Source organism: Corylus avellana, chromosome ca10 (assembly GCF_901000735.1).
Source record: "Corylus avellana chromosome ca10, CavTom2PMs-1.0".
NCBI lineage: Eukaryota > Viridiplantae > Streptophyta > Magnoliopsida > Fagales > Betulaceae > Corylus > Corylus avellana.
The window spans coordinates 22,698,457-22,716,492 of NC_081550.1; the positions used below are offsets into that span (position 1 = coordinate 22,698,457).

Genomic DNA, 18,036 nt, shown 5'->3' on the forward strand with positions numbered 1-18,036 from the left:
TCCATCACCATAACATTCATTTTCCGTAAGTTGTCCAAAGTGAGGATTTTTCCTACTGTCGCCGTCCACACAAAGAAAGCCATTCTCGAAGGAGCCTTCACATTCCAAATACTCTTCCACAGAACAAACGCCTGTGTCGGAGTAGAGAGAGACTGATATTAGGATTTCACTTCAAATATATTTCTTTTAGACAGAATCCAACACATTTTATCTTCACCTCCACATCTGATTTTTTGGGAGTACAACAATGCAAAGAAGTGCGTTACCTCCTCCAATTCCCAGTCATGCACGGGCCGAAAAAACTGGACATTCCAATGAAGAATATCATTCGGTCTCTCCATGTACTCCTTCACCCACACATCCTTATTACATGCACTATTGAATAAAGCTAGATACACAAGTTTCAGAGGGCGTTCCCCACACCACACATCATGCCAAAAAAGTACTTTTGTACCATCTCCAATATCATATCGCACATGATGCGCCTTCCCATCCCCTTTGAATACATTTCTACATTCCCACTCCATATGTTCCCCCTACCTCCTTGGAGCACTAATCACCCGTATGACTGCCATTTAATTAGCACTAATTTCCTCCATAATGCCTCCCGTTCTATCGCATAACTCCACAGCCATTTACCCATCTAAGCTTGATTAAATTTAATCAAGTTTCGCACCCCTAATCCCCTAAACTTCATTGGCGTACACACTTGTGACCAGTTCACCAAATAATACTTAAATTCATCCCCAATTCCACCCCACATGAAGTCTCTCTATAGTTTTTTGAGACGATTTGCCACTCCCACTGGAATAGGGAATATAGAGAGGGAGTTTGTTGGAAAATTTAAGAGGGTGCTTTTGATCAGTGTTAACCTACCTCCCTTTGATAAGTACATCCTCTTCCAACCCGCCAACTTATTCTCCATTTTTGCAATTATGGAAGACCAAATATGGGATGCCTTATAATGTGCACCCAATGGCAGCCCCAAGTATGTAATTGGCAACGAAGCCACCCCGCACCCAAGTATTCTAGCCAGCCCTTCCACATCATCTATCTCTCCCACTAGAATAATATCAGGTTTAGACAAGTTGATCTTCAATCCCGAGACCACTTCAAAACATAGGAACAAACATCTCAGATTTTGGACTTGTTCTACATTAGGTTCACAAAATTTTACCATGTCATCTGCAAATAGCAAGTGAGAGACCACCATTTTCTCTTGATCTTGAAAGCCCACCGAAAATCCAGACAGGAGCCTTCTCTCCACCGATGCGATCATCATTCTACTAAATGCCTCCATCACCACTACAAATAAGAATGGAGATGGAGGATCCCCCTGTCTCACTCCTCGAGAGCTACTAAAAAACCCCACAGGCAAACCATTGAGAAGGATCGACAATCGCACAGTGGAGATACAATGTTTCATCCAATCTCGCCATCTTTCACCAAAACCACACCTCTAGCATATAGATAAGAAACTCCCAATTTACCCGATCATATGCCTTCTCCAAATCCAGTTTACAGATTATACCCAGTTCCCCAGACCAAATTCTACTATCAAGACTATCATTGGCCATTAAGATAGAATCGAGTATTTGTCATCCCTTGATAAAGGCATTTTGGGAATATGAGACTACTTTCCCCAACACTGTTTTAAGGTGATTAGCTAGTATCTGAGAGAGAATTTTGTACACCCCACCTACTAAGCTGATAGGTCGAAAATCTTTAATCTCCATTGCCCCTGCTTTCTAAGGGATAATTGATATAAATGTAGCATTCAGACTCTTCTCAAACTTGCCATAGGTATGGAACTCCTTAAACACTGACAAGATATCATCCTTTAACACTGCCCAACACTTTTGGAAGAACCCCACAGAAAACCATCAGGTCCTGGTGCATTGTCGCCTTTTAGATTTCTCACCACTTCCCATACTTCACCCTCCTCAAACTCTCTTTCCATCCATTTTTTCTCCTCTTCATCAATAGAATTGAAGGATTGCTCATTCATCTTTGGTCACCATTGATACTTCACCATATAGTTGCTTATAAAAATTCACAACATGGTCTGTTAGAACTTCTGGCTCATCAGTCAAATTCCCATTCACCATTGAAGATGTAATTTTATTGCTGCGCCGGTGTGAAAGAGTCATAGTAGATACCAAATATGGCAGCTCGTGGGACGAATGGTGCTTTAATGAGGTTCATGGATTGCATGGGGGTGAGTTTGTGGAAAAATATCAATAGGGGTTGGCAGGAGTTTTCTAGTCATACCAGATTTGAGATAGGTATGGGTCCAAAATTATATTCTAGCATTACAACTGGTATGGGGACTAGGTCTTGATATTTCCCCATATTTGCATAGTATTGCTTGTGTGAAGACGCATGGCCATTTATCTCCCAAAATTATATTTTGGCATTACATCTAGTCATGTAGGATGTTTGATAGATCATCAAAATAAACCAATGTTAAAGAACATGTAGAATATACATCTAGCTGGGATTGAAGCTCACTTACATCTAGTTGGAACTAACACTCACATATGTATCTAGAAATGCGTGTTTGTGTGTGAGAGAGAGAGGGAGAGGGAGAGGGACATAACAAATATGTTTCATACATATAATGAAATCAACCATTTCCATTTCAATTGAAGACAGAAAATAAACCTTGATAGAAAAACAACTAGGATTCCAACCAATGTGATAATAGATAGACATCATCTTGACAAAATAATACAACTACCAAAAAAACATAAGAGAAGAAATTACCTAATAGGATTTTGCTTCACTACTGTCAAGCTGGAAAACTTTAGACCAAATGTAATGTGTTCCTGGGAAACATTTATCAAAAAGAAAAAAATTTACACAATTAATAAAGAAAATTTCCTTTCCTCCAGAGGTGCATTAAGGGCTTTGGGTTTTTAGGGCAGGGTTTGGGTTAGTGTGGGTTTTAGTCTTTGGGTCTTTCTTTTTGGTTTTACCAATTGGTTGTGGCTACTTGTTGGTTGTTTTTTGGGTTGGGTTTTTTTGGGTTTTGTACTTGGGTTTTAAGTTGGGCTACCTATGTATACTTTTTGTGTACCTAGAGGCGCATTGCGCTTTTTTTGATATATACAATATTACTTAAAAATAAAAAAATAAAGAAAAGTTAGTATAAATTGTATTAATGATGGGTATTTCTTCCTTCACAACACATACAAATACGGTCATTGAGTTGCATTGTTGTGCAGCTTTTATTTTATTTTTTTATCAGTTTGCACTATTAGGGTAACCTTTTTTTTTTATAAGTAATAATGTTATATATCAAAAGCGCAGAGGGGCGCAACCCATATACATGGGAAGTATAAATAGAGAGCACCTAAGAGGGAGAGAAATGAAAGAGGAAGTCAGAAAAACTAATTACTAAAGGAGCTAGCCAAGCGGCCATCCAAGAGTAAAGAGTAAAGAAGAAAAGATGAGTCAGTTCCTCTATAGTTCTAGTAGAGTCCTCAAAACATCTAGCATTTCTTTCAATCCATATACACCACATAAGACATAGAGGGATCATCTTCCATACTACCGCACTTCGAGCACGTCCTCCCGACCACCAACAATCGAACAAATCCCTCACTTTGCAAGGCATGACCCAATGCAACCCAAACGGACTAAAAATAGTATGCCAAAGAGTTCTTGTGGTTTCGCAGTGGAGAAGAAGATGATCTACTGACTCTCCTGTCTTCTTGCACATACAACACCACTCCACCACCACAAGGTTCTTCTTACGCAGATTATCATGAGTCAAAATTTTGCCTAGGGCCGTGGTCTACCCGAAAAAAGCCACTCGCAAAGGCACCTTTGTGCGCCAAATACTCTTCCAAGGAAACACCTCATGGCTATAATTAGACAAGGCCTTGAAGAACGATTTAACCTCGAACTTGCCTTTCTTAGACGAGGCCCAACAAATACGATCCGCTGTACCTATAGAGATCTTGCAAGAGTACAACCGATCAAAAAAAGGAGCAACCAAATCCATCTCCCAGTCCTGAACGGGTCGCACAAAAATGAAATTCCACTCTACAACCCCATTTATTCAAGTAAATTATCCTTCACCCAAGCTTCTTTGTGTCTAGTGATGCTGAACAAAGATGGGAAGTCTTGCTTCAAAGAATTTTCCCCACACCAAATATCATGCCAGAAACGAACTTTCAAACCCACCCCCACCTCAAAGCGAATACCTTTGGCAAAGGAACTCCAACCTTGTCGAATATGCTTCCATAAGCCCATACCATGAGAACCTAAAACCTCCTTCATGCACCACCCACCTTCCTGGTCTTCATACTTAGCTTTGATAACCTTGCACCAAAGAGCCTCACTCTCATTCACATATCTCCAAAGCCATTTCCTCAAGAGAGCTTGATTAAACTGATGCAACTTTCGAATGCCAAGACCACCGTAGTGCAGGGGCCAACAAACTTGGTTCCAGTTTACAAGATGCAACTTAGGCTCATCTCCCATCCCTCCCCACAAGAAATCTCTTTAGACTTTCTCAAGCCTTTTAGCTACACTCATGGGAATCGGAAACAGAGACAAAAAGTAAGTCGGTAGATTAGACAACGTACTCTTGATGAGAGTTAAACGGCCTCCTTTAGAGAGGTACATCCTTTTCCAACCTGCCATTTGACACTCCATCTTCTCAATCACATCATTCCACATAATCGTATCCTTATACGGCACCCCAAGAGGGAGACCCAAATACTTCATAGGCAGATCGGCAACACTACACCCAAGGATATTAGCTAAAACCCCAATGTTCTCCACCTCTCCAATAGCCACAATTTTAGACTTTCCAAGATTAACTTTCAAACCCGAAACAGCTTCAAAACATAATAGAATGAGACGCACATACCGGATTTGCTCGAGAGAAGCTTCACAAAAAATCAAAGTATCATCAGCAAATAAAGAGTGAGAAACCTCCAACTCCGAGAAGACACTATCTCCCACCGAGAAACCTATCAAAAGTCCTTAGTCAACTGTCGCATTCACCATCTTACTCAAGGCCTCCATAACAAGCAGAAAAAGTAACGGAGAGAGGGGATCCCTTTGCCGAATTCCCCTCGAACTGTTAAAGAACCGTTCCAGAGAGCCATTCACTAAAATAGAAAATCTTACCGACGTAATACACCACTCTATCCAAGCCTTCCACCTCTCCCCAAAACCGCACCTATGCAGCAAATACAAAACAAAGTCCCAATTTACATGGTCGTACGCCTTTTCCAGGTCCAACTTACAAATAACACCTGGCACCCCTGACTTCATGCGACTATTTACACATTCGTTTGCAATTAGAACCGAAACTAGGATCTGTCGGCCCCCGATGAAAGCATTTTGAGAGTAGGAAATAACCTTACCCAAAACAGTTCTCATCCTATTGGCGAGAACCTTAGAAACAATTTTGTACACCCTCCCACCTAGCTTATGGGCCGAAAGTCCTTCATCTCCACCGCGTCCGCCTTTTTCGGAATCAAGGAAATGAAAGTTGCATTCAAGCTCTTCACCAACTGACGTCTACGATGGAACTCATCAAAAACCGCCACAACATCTTGTTTAACCACACCCCAACAAGCTTGAAAAAAAGCCATGGAGATACTATCTGGACCCGGTGCCTTATCAGCATCCATACCTTTTATCACCTCCCAAACCTCCTTTTCCTCAAAAACTCTTTCTAACCACCTACAATCCTCCTCATCAATTGACAAAAACGGCTGGTTATCCATTCTAGGCCGTCATGAACTTTGCTCAGAGTATAAGTTTTGATAATACTGCACAATGTGATCTTTTACCTCAACTGGATCTTCGGATAAGACACCATTAATACGAAGCACTTCCACACGATTGTACCTGCGATTAGAATTCGCCATCTTGTGAAAGAAACGAGTATTTCGGTCCCCCTCTTTGAGCCACAAAGTTCTCGATTTCTAGCGCCAGTGAATTTCTTCACACAACAAGGTATTCTCCAAAACTTTCAACATATCCGCCTTTCGAATCTTTTCCTCCTGATCTAACCCTCTCAACTCTGCCAACTCATTCAGCTCCTGAATACCTCCCATCAACTCCTTTTTCCTCCCAATATTGCCAAATACCTCCTCATTCCATTTTTTCAAATCCATTTTGAGAGATTTCAATTTATTAGCTAACACATAACTAGGTAAGCCCTCGAACGAATAAGATCCCCACCAAGAGCTAACCTTGTCGACAAAACCTTCGGCTTTAAGCCACATGCTCTCAAATTTAAAATACTTATTACCTCCGCAAAGAGCCCGACAGTCCAGAAAAATAGGGAAATGATCGGAGAACATGCGTTGAAGTCTTCTTTGTGACACTGCTGGGAAATGATCTTCCCACTCCGAGGATAGCAAGAACCGGTCAATTCTAGACCAAGTCTCATTTTCTTAATTATTGGACCAAGTAAATTGTCCCCCCATCATCGGAATGTCCACCAAATTGTTCTTCGAAATGAAGTCCGAGAAATCCATCATGCCCGAGGAGTAATAAGAAGCACTAGAGCGCTCACTAGGGAACCGAACAATATTAAAATCCCCACCAATACACCAAGGGACCTCCCACACATTCATCAACCCAGCCAGCTCTTCCCAAAGGACCCTCCTCTCCACATCCTCATTCGGACCATAAACCCCCCCAAACGCCCAAACCCAGTTGTCCTCCACATTTTGAAAAGAGCACGCCAGGGTAAACTGCCCCACACACTCCTCCTTACTCTCCACCACCCTCCTATCCCACATCATTAACATTCCCCCCGACAAACCATTAGACCCTTTATACTTCCACCCCACATGTTGACTACCTCAAAGACTGTGAACCACTTCACAGGAAATAGTCTCCATATTAGTCTCAATCAAACATACTATATCTGCTTTCCACTCCTTCAATAGACCCCTAATACGCAACCTTTTTTTGAGGGCATTCAACCCTCTCACATTCCATGCTACGATGTTTAGCTTCATGATCCACCAATTCGACCCTTCCCACGACCCCTACCTTGCACAGAAATCGTCTGGCCCCTGTCAAAAAGAAGAGCACTATTTGGCTCCTTAAAACCTGTGGGGGCAGGACCATAGGCAAAAAAGTCCCCCAGATCAGAGTCAAACTGCATTCTGGAATCTTCAATAGAATTGAACAAGGCTGCCAATTCCTCCTTCCCCTCATTAGACACACCAATTTTTGGGCAAAAATTGGTGCAGCTTTCAACTACCCAGCCGGAAGAAAGCTTTTTTGATCCTAATTCCTCCAACCCGATTCTGCCACATCTTAATCCCAAAGTGAATGGGAGAGGAAAGCCACTCTTTCTCACTCTCCAAGCAGTGGCGCGTGTAGGCGTGTCACGCAAGTTTTCAGTTTCATCTCAGAGTTGTTTTTCATCGTCCATTCTCCTGAATTTATCCCCTCCATCTAGATCTCAAAATTTCAGAGCACTCCTCTCGTGTACCCAAGTCTTCCCTCTCTCTTTGTCCTAGAGGTGGAACATGTAGGCACGCTAAAGGTGCCACCGCTAGGTCTTATTCAAACTTGTTTGGTATTGCACGTTGTAAGAATGCATGGGTAGCAGATCGTATGCAGTTCTGGAATGGAAATCTTCAATTGAATATATTCTTTATTAGATCAATGCATGATTGGGAGGTGGAAATACTCACTTCTTTCTTTGAGCTATTGTATTCTCATCTTGACTTTAGATAACTTGAGGAATAGGAATGTCATTGTGGTGGATTGGTGTTGTCTGTGCAAGAAGAGTGGAGAGTCCATTGATCACCTTCTTCATTATGAAATAGCAAGAGAATAATGGATTTCCCTTTTCCATTTGTTTGGTGTTGATTGACTTATGCTTAGAAGGGTAAGAGAGTTGTTGTTGAGTTGGAAAGGATAGGTAGGAAATTGTTTTGGAAATTCGAAGGTTGGTTTCTTTGTGTTTAATGTAGTGTATTCGGAGAGAGTGGTATGCAAGAAACTTTGAAGATTTAGAAACTTCGGTGAGAGCGAAAAAAATATAATGTTCAAATACCTTCACACATGGATAACAGCGTTCAATAGTTTGTCATTTTCTTTTTTTTTGATAAGTAATGATAATATAAAAAGCGCAAAAGGGTGGAACTCACATAATATAATGTCATTTTCTAGTCCTTGAGTTTTCGAATTTTTGTTATTCTTTTTCTCTATCTTAAGGGGTTTCTCTTCTACACTTTCAATGTAATACGGGTGCGTTCCTTTGTGCTATTATAATGAGATTGAACAACTTACCAAAATAAAAGAAAAGAAAAGAAAAAAAAAAGAAAAAAAAAAAAGAAAAAAGAATGCATATGGAAGACACCATCACAAACTGCATCACTGTTCAACAAAATTTGAAAACTATAAATTTGGGAGCACTCTGCAGTCCGATAACTCCTCGCTGGTCAAAGTCCTTTACCAGCCTCCTCAATTGCGATATGCAGTGCTTCCAACCAGTACCTTCGCATCCCTTCGGTATGACAACATAGCTAAGCCTCCCTCCATGACCATACTCTGTAATTTCCAAGAACTGCCCATATCAATTCTGCCTTCTTTGGAGAATGATCACTGAATCTCCCACACAATGCGTCCTACATGATTCCTTCTCCAAAGTTCCAGACACCAATTCTTCCATCATCTTTAGTAACCATGCAAGTCTCGGAAAACCCATCACAACCGGCCTCATTTGCCCTCTGCCCCACTCAGTTAGTTTGACAATTCCATTCCCAACTCCTGACCTTAACTCAAAAGACTTTGATTCTACGTAAAAATAACCCACATAACCCATCAGAACAGTAGAAAATTTCAGATGAATAACCCTCCGGTCCCCCTCAGGTGCCGACAACTAACTCAAGCGCTACCCATGAGAGAGAGAGAGAGAGAGAGAGAGGGGATGTGAAATGCCAATGGATCACCTTCCATAGCAATTGGAAGCATCATTCTAAAAATCTCCCTTAACAATAGTCAGATAATACCACTACAAGCTTATGATTTTTATATGCATAAAACCGCAAGAGGGCATCAAAATAGAGTGAAAGAGTCTAGTGAAGATACATGCACAAGTTTGTGCAGCTGTTGATACATCATAATATTGATGAATACAGATTTTTTTTTTGATAAGTAAATTGTATATATCAAAAAAAAGCGCAAAGCGCCTCTAAGTACACAAGAGAGTATACATAGGTAGCCCAAAAAAACCCAAACCACAAACCCCAAAAAAAACCCAACCCAACTAGAACCACAACCAAACGAAAAACCAAAGCAAAGCACCCAAAAAACCCAAAGACTGAAGCCCACAAACCCACCACCAGCCCTAAAAAAATACCAAACCCCTAATGCACCTCTGGAGGAAAGGAGAATGCATTTTTAGTCCCAACACAACCCCGACGACGATAGTACCGCTTAGGAGAAAGTCTCTCTCTAGCCTCATAATTGATGGAGCATTCTAAATTCTTGATTTCCGCTTTCCTTTTGCCTTAGGGGTAAAGGCCTCCCGCTCCGCTTCAATATTCGAAAAGAGATGCAAAAGACTTTTCTCATCACCTCCTTCACCATTAGATAGACCCACACTAGAGGCGAAATTCACCGCATCTATAGCCACCTCCAAATCATTCCCCACCCCCTTCTCGGAGGGTTCTGCTACAACCTCGACAAACAGCTCCTTATTCTTCTGCAACTGCTTAGCAAGCTTCTCCTTCACCCTCCGGGCATACCCTATTTGAGATTTGGAAACAGAGGAGTAAATCGGAGCACCATTCTCTGACATTCGAGGAAAAGGTTCGCTTAATCTCAAACCCAGCTCAGCCGCATGCTTTTCCGAAAAAGAACAGGTCTGTGAATCTTCGACTACAACCTTAGAGCCCTTTACCGACGATGAACCCTCCTTCATCCCAGGCAAAGAGGAAGAAGAGACATTTCTAGACCCTAAAAACCCCTGACGAAGCAACCCTTTCGCCGGAGCAGTCTTAACGGGTTCAACCTCCTTCACCGGAACAGCACCAGCTCCCACCGGAGGAGCAGAAACCACCACCGGAGGCAAAGGAGAGACATGGGTACTCACCGGAGTCAACAACCATTTCTGGGTATTCTCCGGCAGCAAAGCAGCCTCCGTCGGAAAAATAGGGACCGTCGCCGATTCAAGAGACACAGACCCCGACGCACAAACCTGTAGAGTTGACTCCTGATGCACCTCCGCCATTGACAACCCCACCAACGCAAGCTCGGAATCATCGCTGGACACCCCGGCGAGACCACCGGCGAACGGCGCAAAAACCTCAGAAACGCACGCCTCACTACGATCGGCTGGAGAATCGAACTCTCCTGGCGAGGCAGGTCCACGCTGTTGAGGCTTGGGCAAACCTTTAACACGACGCTTCATACCTCTGCGCAAAACTGTCTTGAGGTACCCAGTATGTTTGGGCTTAAGGAAAGACCCAAACTCGCGAACACCCAGCCCAAATAAAAGCCCTTTAACTAACCCAGCTAGGACTTGGCCCAAAGCAGAACGTAAAAAACCTAGCAACGTCTTATTTTCCTTCTTCTTCTTCTTCGAATGATCCGCCGCCGGGATAGAACCTGTAACAGGATAAGCAGAATCCGGCGACTCCAACTCCAAACAATCCACCATCACCCGCGACTCATACTCACCGTACCCGGACTCGAAAGAGTCCTTCACCGGGAAAAGATCAATGAGTTGCGAAGATCTTACCCTCCTCCCGACGGAAGGCTCCTCAGAACCAGCCGTCAGACGAAGAACCTCCGCAAAGGAGCGCCTAGGGTGACATCCAGAGATGGATTCTCCCAAACCAAGCTTGAGCTGCGTTCCCGGAACAGGGTGCGTAGGGGCTGGAGGACCCAACAACCTCCGCAACTCATTTGCAAACCGACGCCATCCCCTCCCTCCACGGCCCGCAGGTAGCCAAATGATTCCTTTACGACCTCCCTCAGCAAAAACAGCCACCTCCAGGAAGCTACCTGCCTTATTGACACCCCCATGCACCATCAAAGCCTTATCGCCCTCGCGGTATGACTTGGCAATATCAACCTTCAGCAGAGATTAACTCGCCTCCTCGACCATATCCACCAACCATGAAGCACAAGAATGACTCACGAAAATTACCCCTACGAACCCTTTTCTCTTCTCCAACCGAAGATCAGGACACCCTTCCCTCGCTGACAGGTAGAAGGATTTCGCTTCTATGGAGAAGCGCCGTTCCATAGCGGCTCACCAGAGCCTAGCGCACAGCGCCTAGCGCCGCCGCTAGGGCAGAAAACTATCTTGCTAACCTAACTGAACTCTCTCTCTCTCGAAGCCTATGATTCAAACGTACGTTTGAAGGAAGTCCAGGTTTCTTCAACCTACACAATAATTGATAACTGCAAAACTGGGCATGGAATACAGATTTAAAAGTAAGATTTTTAAAATCAGGATTTTAACTAGGATGAAATGGATGTGATATCATCTTTCTTTGAACTGTTGTACTCTTGTAAGATTTCTCATGTTAATGTAGATCGGATTCGTTGGTCCCCATCTAAGAAAGGTATGTTTGAGATGAAGTCTTTCTATAAGGCCTTGTCCATTCCAGATTATGAGGTGTTTCCATGGAAGAGTATTTGGCGCTCTAAGGTGCCGCCGCGAGTGGCATTTTTTGGGTGGACTGCAGCTCTCGGCCAAATTCTGACACATGACAATTTGCGAAAGAGGAGTATTGTAGTAGTGGAATGGTGTTACATGTGTAAGAAGAAAGGAGAATTTGTAGATCATTTATTGATCCATTGTGAAGTGGCCACTCCGCTATGGCACTATATCTTTACTTTGTTTGGTATTGAGTGGGTTATGCCACCAAGGTTCCTCGATTTGCTTGCTTGCTTGCTAGAATCAGGTGGGGGGTAGGGATCTCTCTAAAGTTATTTGGAGGATGGTTCCTTTGTGCGTCACTTGGTGTATATGGCAGGAGAGGAATGCACGAACTTTTGAGGATAAGGAGTGTTCGGTGGACGGGGTGAGGAAGAATATGATCTCTATGCTATACTTGTGGGTGTTGACTTACCATCGTATTGATGTCCCGACTATGGAAGAGTTCTTGAATATGTGCTCTTTGTGTATTCCGTAGGGGTTCTCTTGTATATATATTTGCACTAGAGTTGCGCCTCTTTGCGCTTTTTCAATAATATTCACATTACTTATTAAAAAAAAAAACTAGGATAAAATGGGAATGATAGAATTGAATTGTAGGATTGACTTGAGATTTAAGATTTACTCATGACAAAGAAATATATGTTAATGTTTAATTGGTGTTAGAAGGATGTATAGGGTTTGAGGGTCGTTTAGTCCTTGTCATATTTCTTTAAGCTTATATAATAATAGGTTTGAGGTAGGCTACGTAACATATAGAACGAGCCTCCTCTTTTCTCTAAACCTTCTTCATGCAAACCTCTCAACGATTGGGAATTTGAACTTTTTTAATGTTTAATTCAGAAAAGTTCAAATTCCCAACAGAACACAGAAACAAACACATATGGACTGTGAAATTAGTCTTGCCACTTCTAGCAATTTCAATTTTAGTGATTGAGAAAAAACAATGAAATTGTTCCAAAAAAAGACACTAATAAAGCTCTAGATACACCATTCAATACTAAACAACGGGTATGTCAAAGAAACAAACTTACTGATTCGCTCCACCTGTCACAGTATATGACATGCAGATTTCTGATGGAGACTTGGATACTTTCAAGAATCTAGGGGGGAAAGAAGATCAGTAGTGCTTGATGAATATTGATAACTCCCAGCAAAGTATCAATAGCATCTTTAAAGGACAAGCATAGATATCACATTGAACTCGAGGAAACATGAAATGATAAGCAAACTACTCATATGCCCAAAAATTTTAACATCAGTTTCTGCAGGCATAAACATGAACTGACAACAGGACAGACCAAGCAGCAAAAGCAATAGCAGATCAGACCAAAGTAATGTCACCTTTGCAGCAATGTACGAAATAAATGATTGCCCAGCCTGGTTATCTGCAGAAAAATGAGTCAATGTATAAGAACCCAATGTCCAAACTACATTGAGAAACCATTTCAGCACAACAGCTCACATTATCTTGTCTTCCCCTAAAATGTCACGGAGCACCAGTAAGACTGACCTAAGTTAGAGTGAAATTTTCATTTAAAAGAGTTTCAGAAAATCTTGAAAGGCAATATTTGAATTGCAACTCATTTTGTAAACAGCCAACCACAAATTCCACGAAAAGCAGCAGGCCACTCCTACAGTTACTAAGAAACATCCTATGGGTCAAGGCAAGCAGAAAGCTTCTAAAACAATTAGGAAGATGCATCATTAAAGAAGAGCAATATACGTAGACAGAACTCTAGAGCCTTGCAAATGAAACAGTGAACTCTACAAGAACTTTAAGAATGAAGCAAAACAACTAGCTATTCCATAAGATTAGGGAACCAGACCAATTGCCCAACGTTTTTTTGATAAGTAATAATGATATAAAAAGCGCAGAGGGGCGCAACCCACATACATGGGAAGTATAAAAGAGAGCGCCTAAGAGAGAGAAAAATGAAAAAGGAAATCAGAGAAACTGATCCCTATAGGAGCAAGCCAAGCGGCTGTCCAGGAATACAAAGTAAAGAAGAAGAAATGGGTCAATTCCTCTATGGTCCTAGTGGAGTTCTCAAAGATTAGGGAACCAGACCAATTGCCCAACTGAGGATGCATATTAAAAGTAGATTCATAAGTTAGAATCTCCATTGTTACTGGAACCTAAAAGTGAGGGAGAAGCATGCATCCCTGGAAGGTAAGTTGTATGCAGTATCAATAAAAATATAAACAATACCCCTAGAATGTTTTTTTTATGTAAACAATACTCCTAGAATGTTAAAAGATGCATATTCAGGGCCCCTGCCCAATGGATATAAGAATGGAGTTCTAACTTGCAAAAATAAATAAAATAAAAAACAAAATAGGTAACATGATTATGAAGATTTGAGAAGATTATTTTGGAGACTGGATTGCATTGACGCCAGATGAGAGCAGAAAAAAAGAACCACTATTATTTTCTTACAAAGTTAGGAAGCACATGAGACAGTAATCTATCAATTCAATATAGTAAACCCCGCAACTAGAAGAAGAAAATATGTACCTAATTGATATTAAGGCCTTGAGTAGCCACACCATTGGCTGAGTACATAGTTGAGTATTTGAAACAACTTTACTTATGTGATAATCAAATATGAAATTTATATGTGGCTAAAAAATTGTATAATCCATGCATCCAAATACATCAGTTTTGTACAAAACAAGACTTTGAATGCGGCCTTGTCTTCATTAGAACCAAAACAGATACTTGAAATTGCTAGTTAAATAGCTCACCACCAACGCATCTTGATAATTTGGCCAGCTCTGCTGCAGCAAGTTTAGCCTTTTTTCCAGCAAATTCTCTTTTTTCAACTGAATCCAAACTCCACTACCACAAGCAAAAAGTGACATGCATATAATATTTTTTTTTTTGTTTTGGGATAAGTAACTTGCACTATAGAAATATATAATGAATAAAAATCTTCTGAAAGATTTTTCTTTCTAATTACATTAATTTGCAACTTAAAAGCTTGTGAGAAACATAATTGCTTGCAGACCCAATGCATCTAATTTTTTTTTTCTTGTTACCAAATAGAGAGTTTCTTTTTTTTTTTTACCCCAAAAAGACATTCGAAAATACCTCACAGTCATCCCGTTGGGATGCACAAACAAATACATCCTCTAAAATAATAATGATGGGGTCCCAACCAAGCTTTTTCCATGGAATTTTAATGCTTAGCCGCCCAAGCCGACCTAACAAAGAAATCAATGGTTAGATGTAGTTCTCAGGATTTAATACAAATTCCAAGACGGTTGACTAAGGAAAATAATAAAAAATTATCAGTTGGGCTCATTTGCTAATGCTTTTTAGAAGGTGCTTTTTGCTTGTTGGTTGTGTGTGACATAAAGATAGAAGTAGGTTTGAGTGTTGAGTTATTTGTTGATGTTTTTGCTTTTTTGCTAAAAAGCAAAAAACAATTATAAAAAGCATTAGCAAACGAGTCCATTCATTTGAGATTGAGGAGAAAAATATGCAGATGACAATTAACTGAAATTATGAAGAAGAGAGAATCTGTTTTGAGGTTAAATTAAGGTTTTCAAATGTCAAATGCATTTCAGTCCAATATCCTGAACATGTTATCTGCCACTGAAAAAGTCTCTAGTTAGTTCGAGTAGGTTTTATACTTACAACCAAGTCATGTCTCTAAAAATTTCGCACCTCAATCTCGCTCCTCCAAGTCTGACTTCATATATGTGGTTTTCCCTTCTGTTTTTAGTTTTTCCCCCTTTAGTTTGCAGCACAAACACCAATCTTGAAGCATTGAAATCTCCTCAGTCAAGTACATGCTATTCCCCAAACTTTGTTTGTTTGTTTGTTTGTTTTTTTTTTGTTTTTTTTTTTTTTTTCTGTCTTTCCTCTAACTTTGATCTAAAACCACCAAAATCTTCTCAAGCTAGTAGATTTATTCACCCAAGAGTCCAAGTACATTCAACTTCTGTTCATAATTTTTACATCCAACTTAACGTTAAGTCATCCATCCTGATCTTTTCAGACGGGGGGAGGGGGGAGGCAAAATTACTGCTAAATCAACCTGTCAACATTATCAAGCTATATACCTAGTAGATCAGTGTTTACTTTTAAAAACGTGCACTTCTTCTAAGTACAATTCTATGTACATGCCAAAATCCTTCTTGGCATGCTTCAAACCAAGAGGCATTGGAACAACAGATAATCAAGAAAAAAAATTGGATGGCACCCAAAGTTATAAACATGATTCTTAAATAGCTTCCAAAGTGCTAATATATATATATATATATATATATAATTAATTAATGTGAATATTATTGAAATAGCTTCCAAAGTGCTAATATATCATTATCAAGAAAACTGTCAAAGAATAAAGTGGAAGATCCAGCACTGCTGTCTAAAACACAAAATTACCAAAACACTTTGTACAACAGTTTAGTTTATTTTGATGTATATGAAGCTTGATTGAAGAGTAAAAATAACAAGACCCCATCCACACAACATACTGCTTATGCGTGCAGTGCAAAACAAGTTTTCTTTTTTAAACATTAAATTGTAATAGTGCCATAGTGGTAGTAAGAGGAGGAGGTCACAATACCTTGTTTCAGCGCAAATGGCAACTGGAGATAATCGAAGGCTTCAAGAATAAGCTCTACATTCTCCAATAAGACTTCCTCTACACAAGAACAGGAAAATTTACTTTTAATATTAATGGATAAAAACTCAATAACAACAATGTTTCTAGTCGAGATATTACAATAAAAAATAATAATAATAATAATAATAACAAAAAATAAATAAATAAATAAAAACCAGCATGATCCTAAGAACAGATTTAAACTGGAATATACAAATGGTGTTTTCATTTTCCATAGCTCCTCCAGATACTTGGTAATTGTAAAATAATTGAGTCAACCTTATTTTAATTAAGTCATGAATCTAATTTAATTGCTAGAAAAATATTTCATATTAATAAAATGCTAGTCTGAAAATGGGTGCCTGATTTGGTTGCCCACTTTTGCCAATAGAATCTCAGCAGGAAACCGCTTGGAGAATGAAACCAATTGCCTAATGAACTCCAGGACTTCAAACCTCAATATAAGCTGTAATGGATGCCAAGATTCCTAAAGTGAACCCGAAAAATTCTAGGATAAAGGGTTTAATGCAGACCTAAACCCTAAAACCTAAACCATTGGACCGCTGCCTCAAATTGTAGTTTTTTGAATTTTCATGCTTGTTTAGATCTCTTTCCCGCTACTTGGTAGGCTTCTCTCTTGTATGCTTCCCGTGTACTTGGGTTTTGCTTTTGCGCTTTTTAATGAAACTGCGATTACTTATCAAAAAACTGAAAGTCTGTTTTGCTTTGCCCAGCCTTCCCCTCTTTATTCAAAATTGATTGAACTTAACTAAGTCGTGACTAGCATATTATTCACGTTGAATTCTAGCAATCTAGTGTGCGTTTGAATTCGAGTTAAGCCCACACCAAATTTTCCTCCAATTCCTCTCAAAACACAAAAATCATAAAATAAAAATAAAAAAAATAAAAAATAAAACACAATCCAAGAATCCAACACATTGAACAATCCCTGATTTTTTAGTCCATTCCTTGAAAAACCCTAATTTTGCTTCATGCAACCAAATTCTGATTTCCAACCGCTTAAAATCATTGCTATGCATCATGAACACCAAAAACCATATACCGCTAGTGTAGTATAAGTTGATCGATATAGTCGTAAATGAAGAAACAAGAAAAGAAGAAAGAAAACATTACCGTTCCACAGGGTTATTTTAAGCTGTTCTTTCTGGATATCTTTTACGTATCGGCCGAGATATCCCAACAGCAGTTGCCGAACAAGTCCCTCAAGCATTTCCTCCTCTGGTTTCTTTTTCTCTTTCGCTTTGCCACGTCACAAAAGCATAATCAAGTACTAATAATAATAATAAGCTCCTATCTTCGCGACCTCTGGATTTATTTCCGGTGACGACCTGTTTGAAACGGGAAAGGCCGCAGTTGGGTCGAGAATAGAGATTAAGAGCCCCGGCAATGTTTAGAAAATTGCTAGCCTAGCAATACTGGCAATCTGAGCCGTCTACTGAAGTAGCCAGTCCAAAAGAAGCCACGCAACGTAAGAAACTCCAAAAAAAACCAAAAAAGGCAAAAAACTCCGAAAAAACCAAAAAAAAGTAAAAACTCCATAAAAACCAAAAAACGTAAGAAACTCCAAAAAACCAAGAAACATAAAATAAAACTCCATAAAAACCAAAAAACGTAAGAAACTCCAAAAAACCAAGAAACATAAAATAAAACTCCGAAAAAACCAAAAAAAAACGTAAAAAACTCCATAAAAACCAAAAAACGTAAGAAACTCCAAAAAAAAACCAAAAA

The 18,036-nt window shown here is 40.1% G+C and overlaps 1 protein-coding gene across 3 annotated transcripts in view; it reads right to left on the reverse strand.

Annotated features, from left to right (window-relative positions):
- LOC132163636 (uncharacterized) overlaps window positions 1-17,708 on the reverse strand; it is an 89,282-nt gene extending 71,574 nt beyond the window's left edge. For 2 of the 3 annotated variants that reach the window (XM_059574003.1, XM_059574002.1), the window contains exons 1-7: window positions 17,422-17,708; window positions 16,249-16,326; window positions 14,763-14,875; window positions 14,417-14,510; window positions 13,013-13,056; window positions 12,703-12,771; window positions 2,767-2,828 (exon numbers count right to left, since the gene is read on the reverse strand). In XM_059574003.1, the coding sequence (XP_059429986.1) occupies window positions 2,767-2,828; window positions 12,703-12,771; window positions 13,013-13,056; window positions 14,417-14,510; window positions 14,763-14,875; window positions 16,249-16,326; window positions 17,422-17,518 (557 nt within the window). In that variant the 5' untranslated portion in view covers window positions 17,519-17,708. Of the gene's footprint in view, window positions 1-2,766; window positions 2,829-12,702; window positions 12,772-13,012; window positions 13,057-14,416; window positions 14,511-14,762; window positions 14,876-16,248; window positions 16,327-17,421 lie in introns of those variants that run through there. The other variant, XM_059574004.1, reaches the window with a different exon arrangement.
- Between the last annotated feature and the right edge of the window lie 328 nt (window positions 17,709-18,036).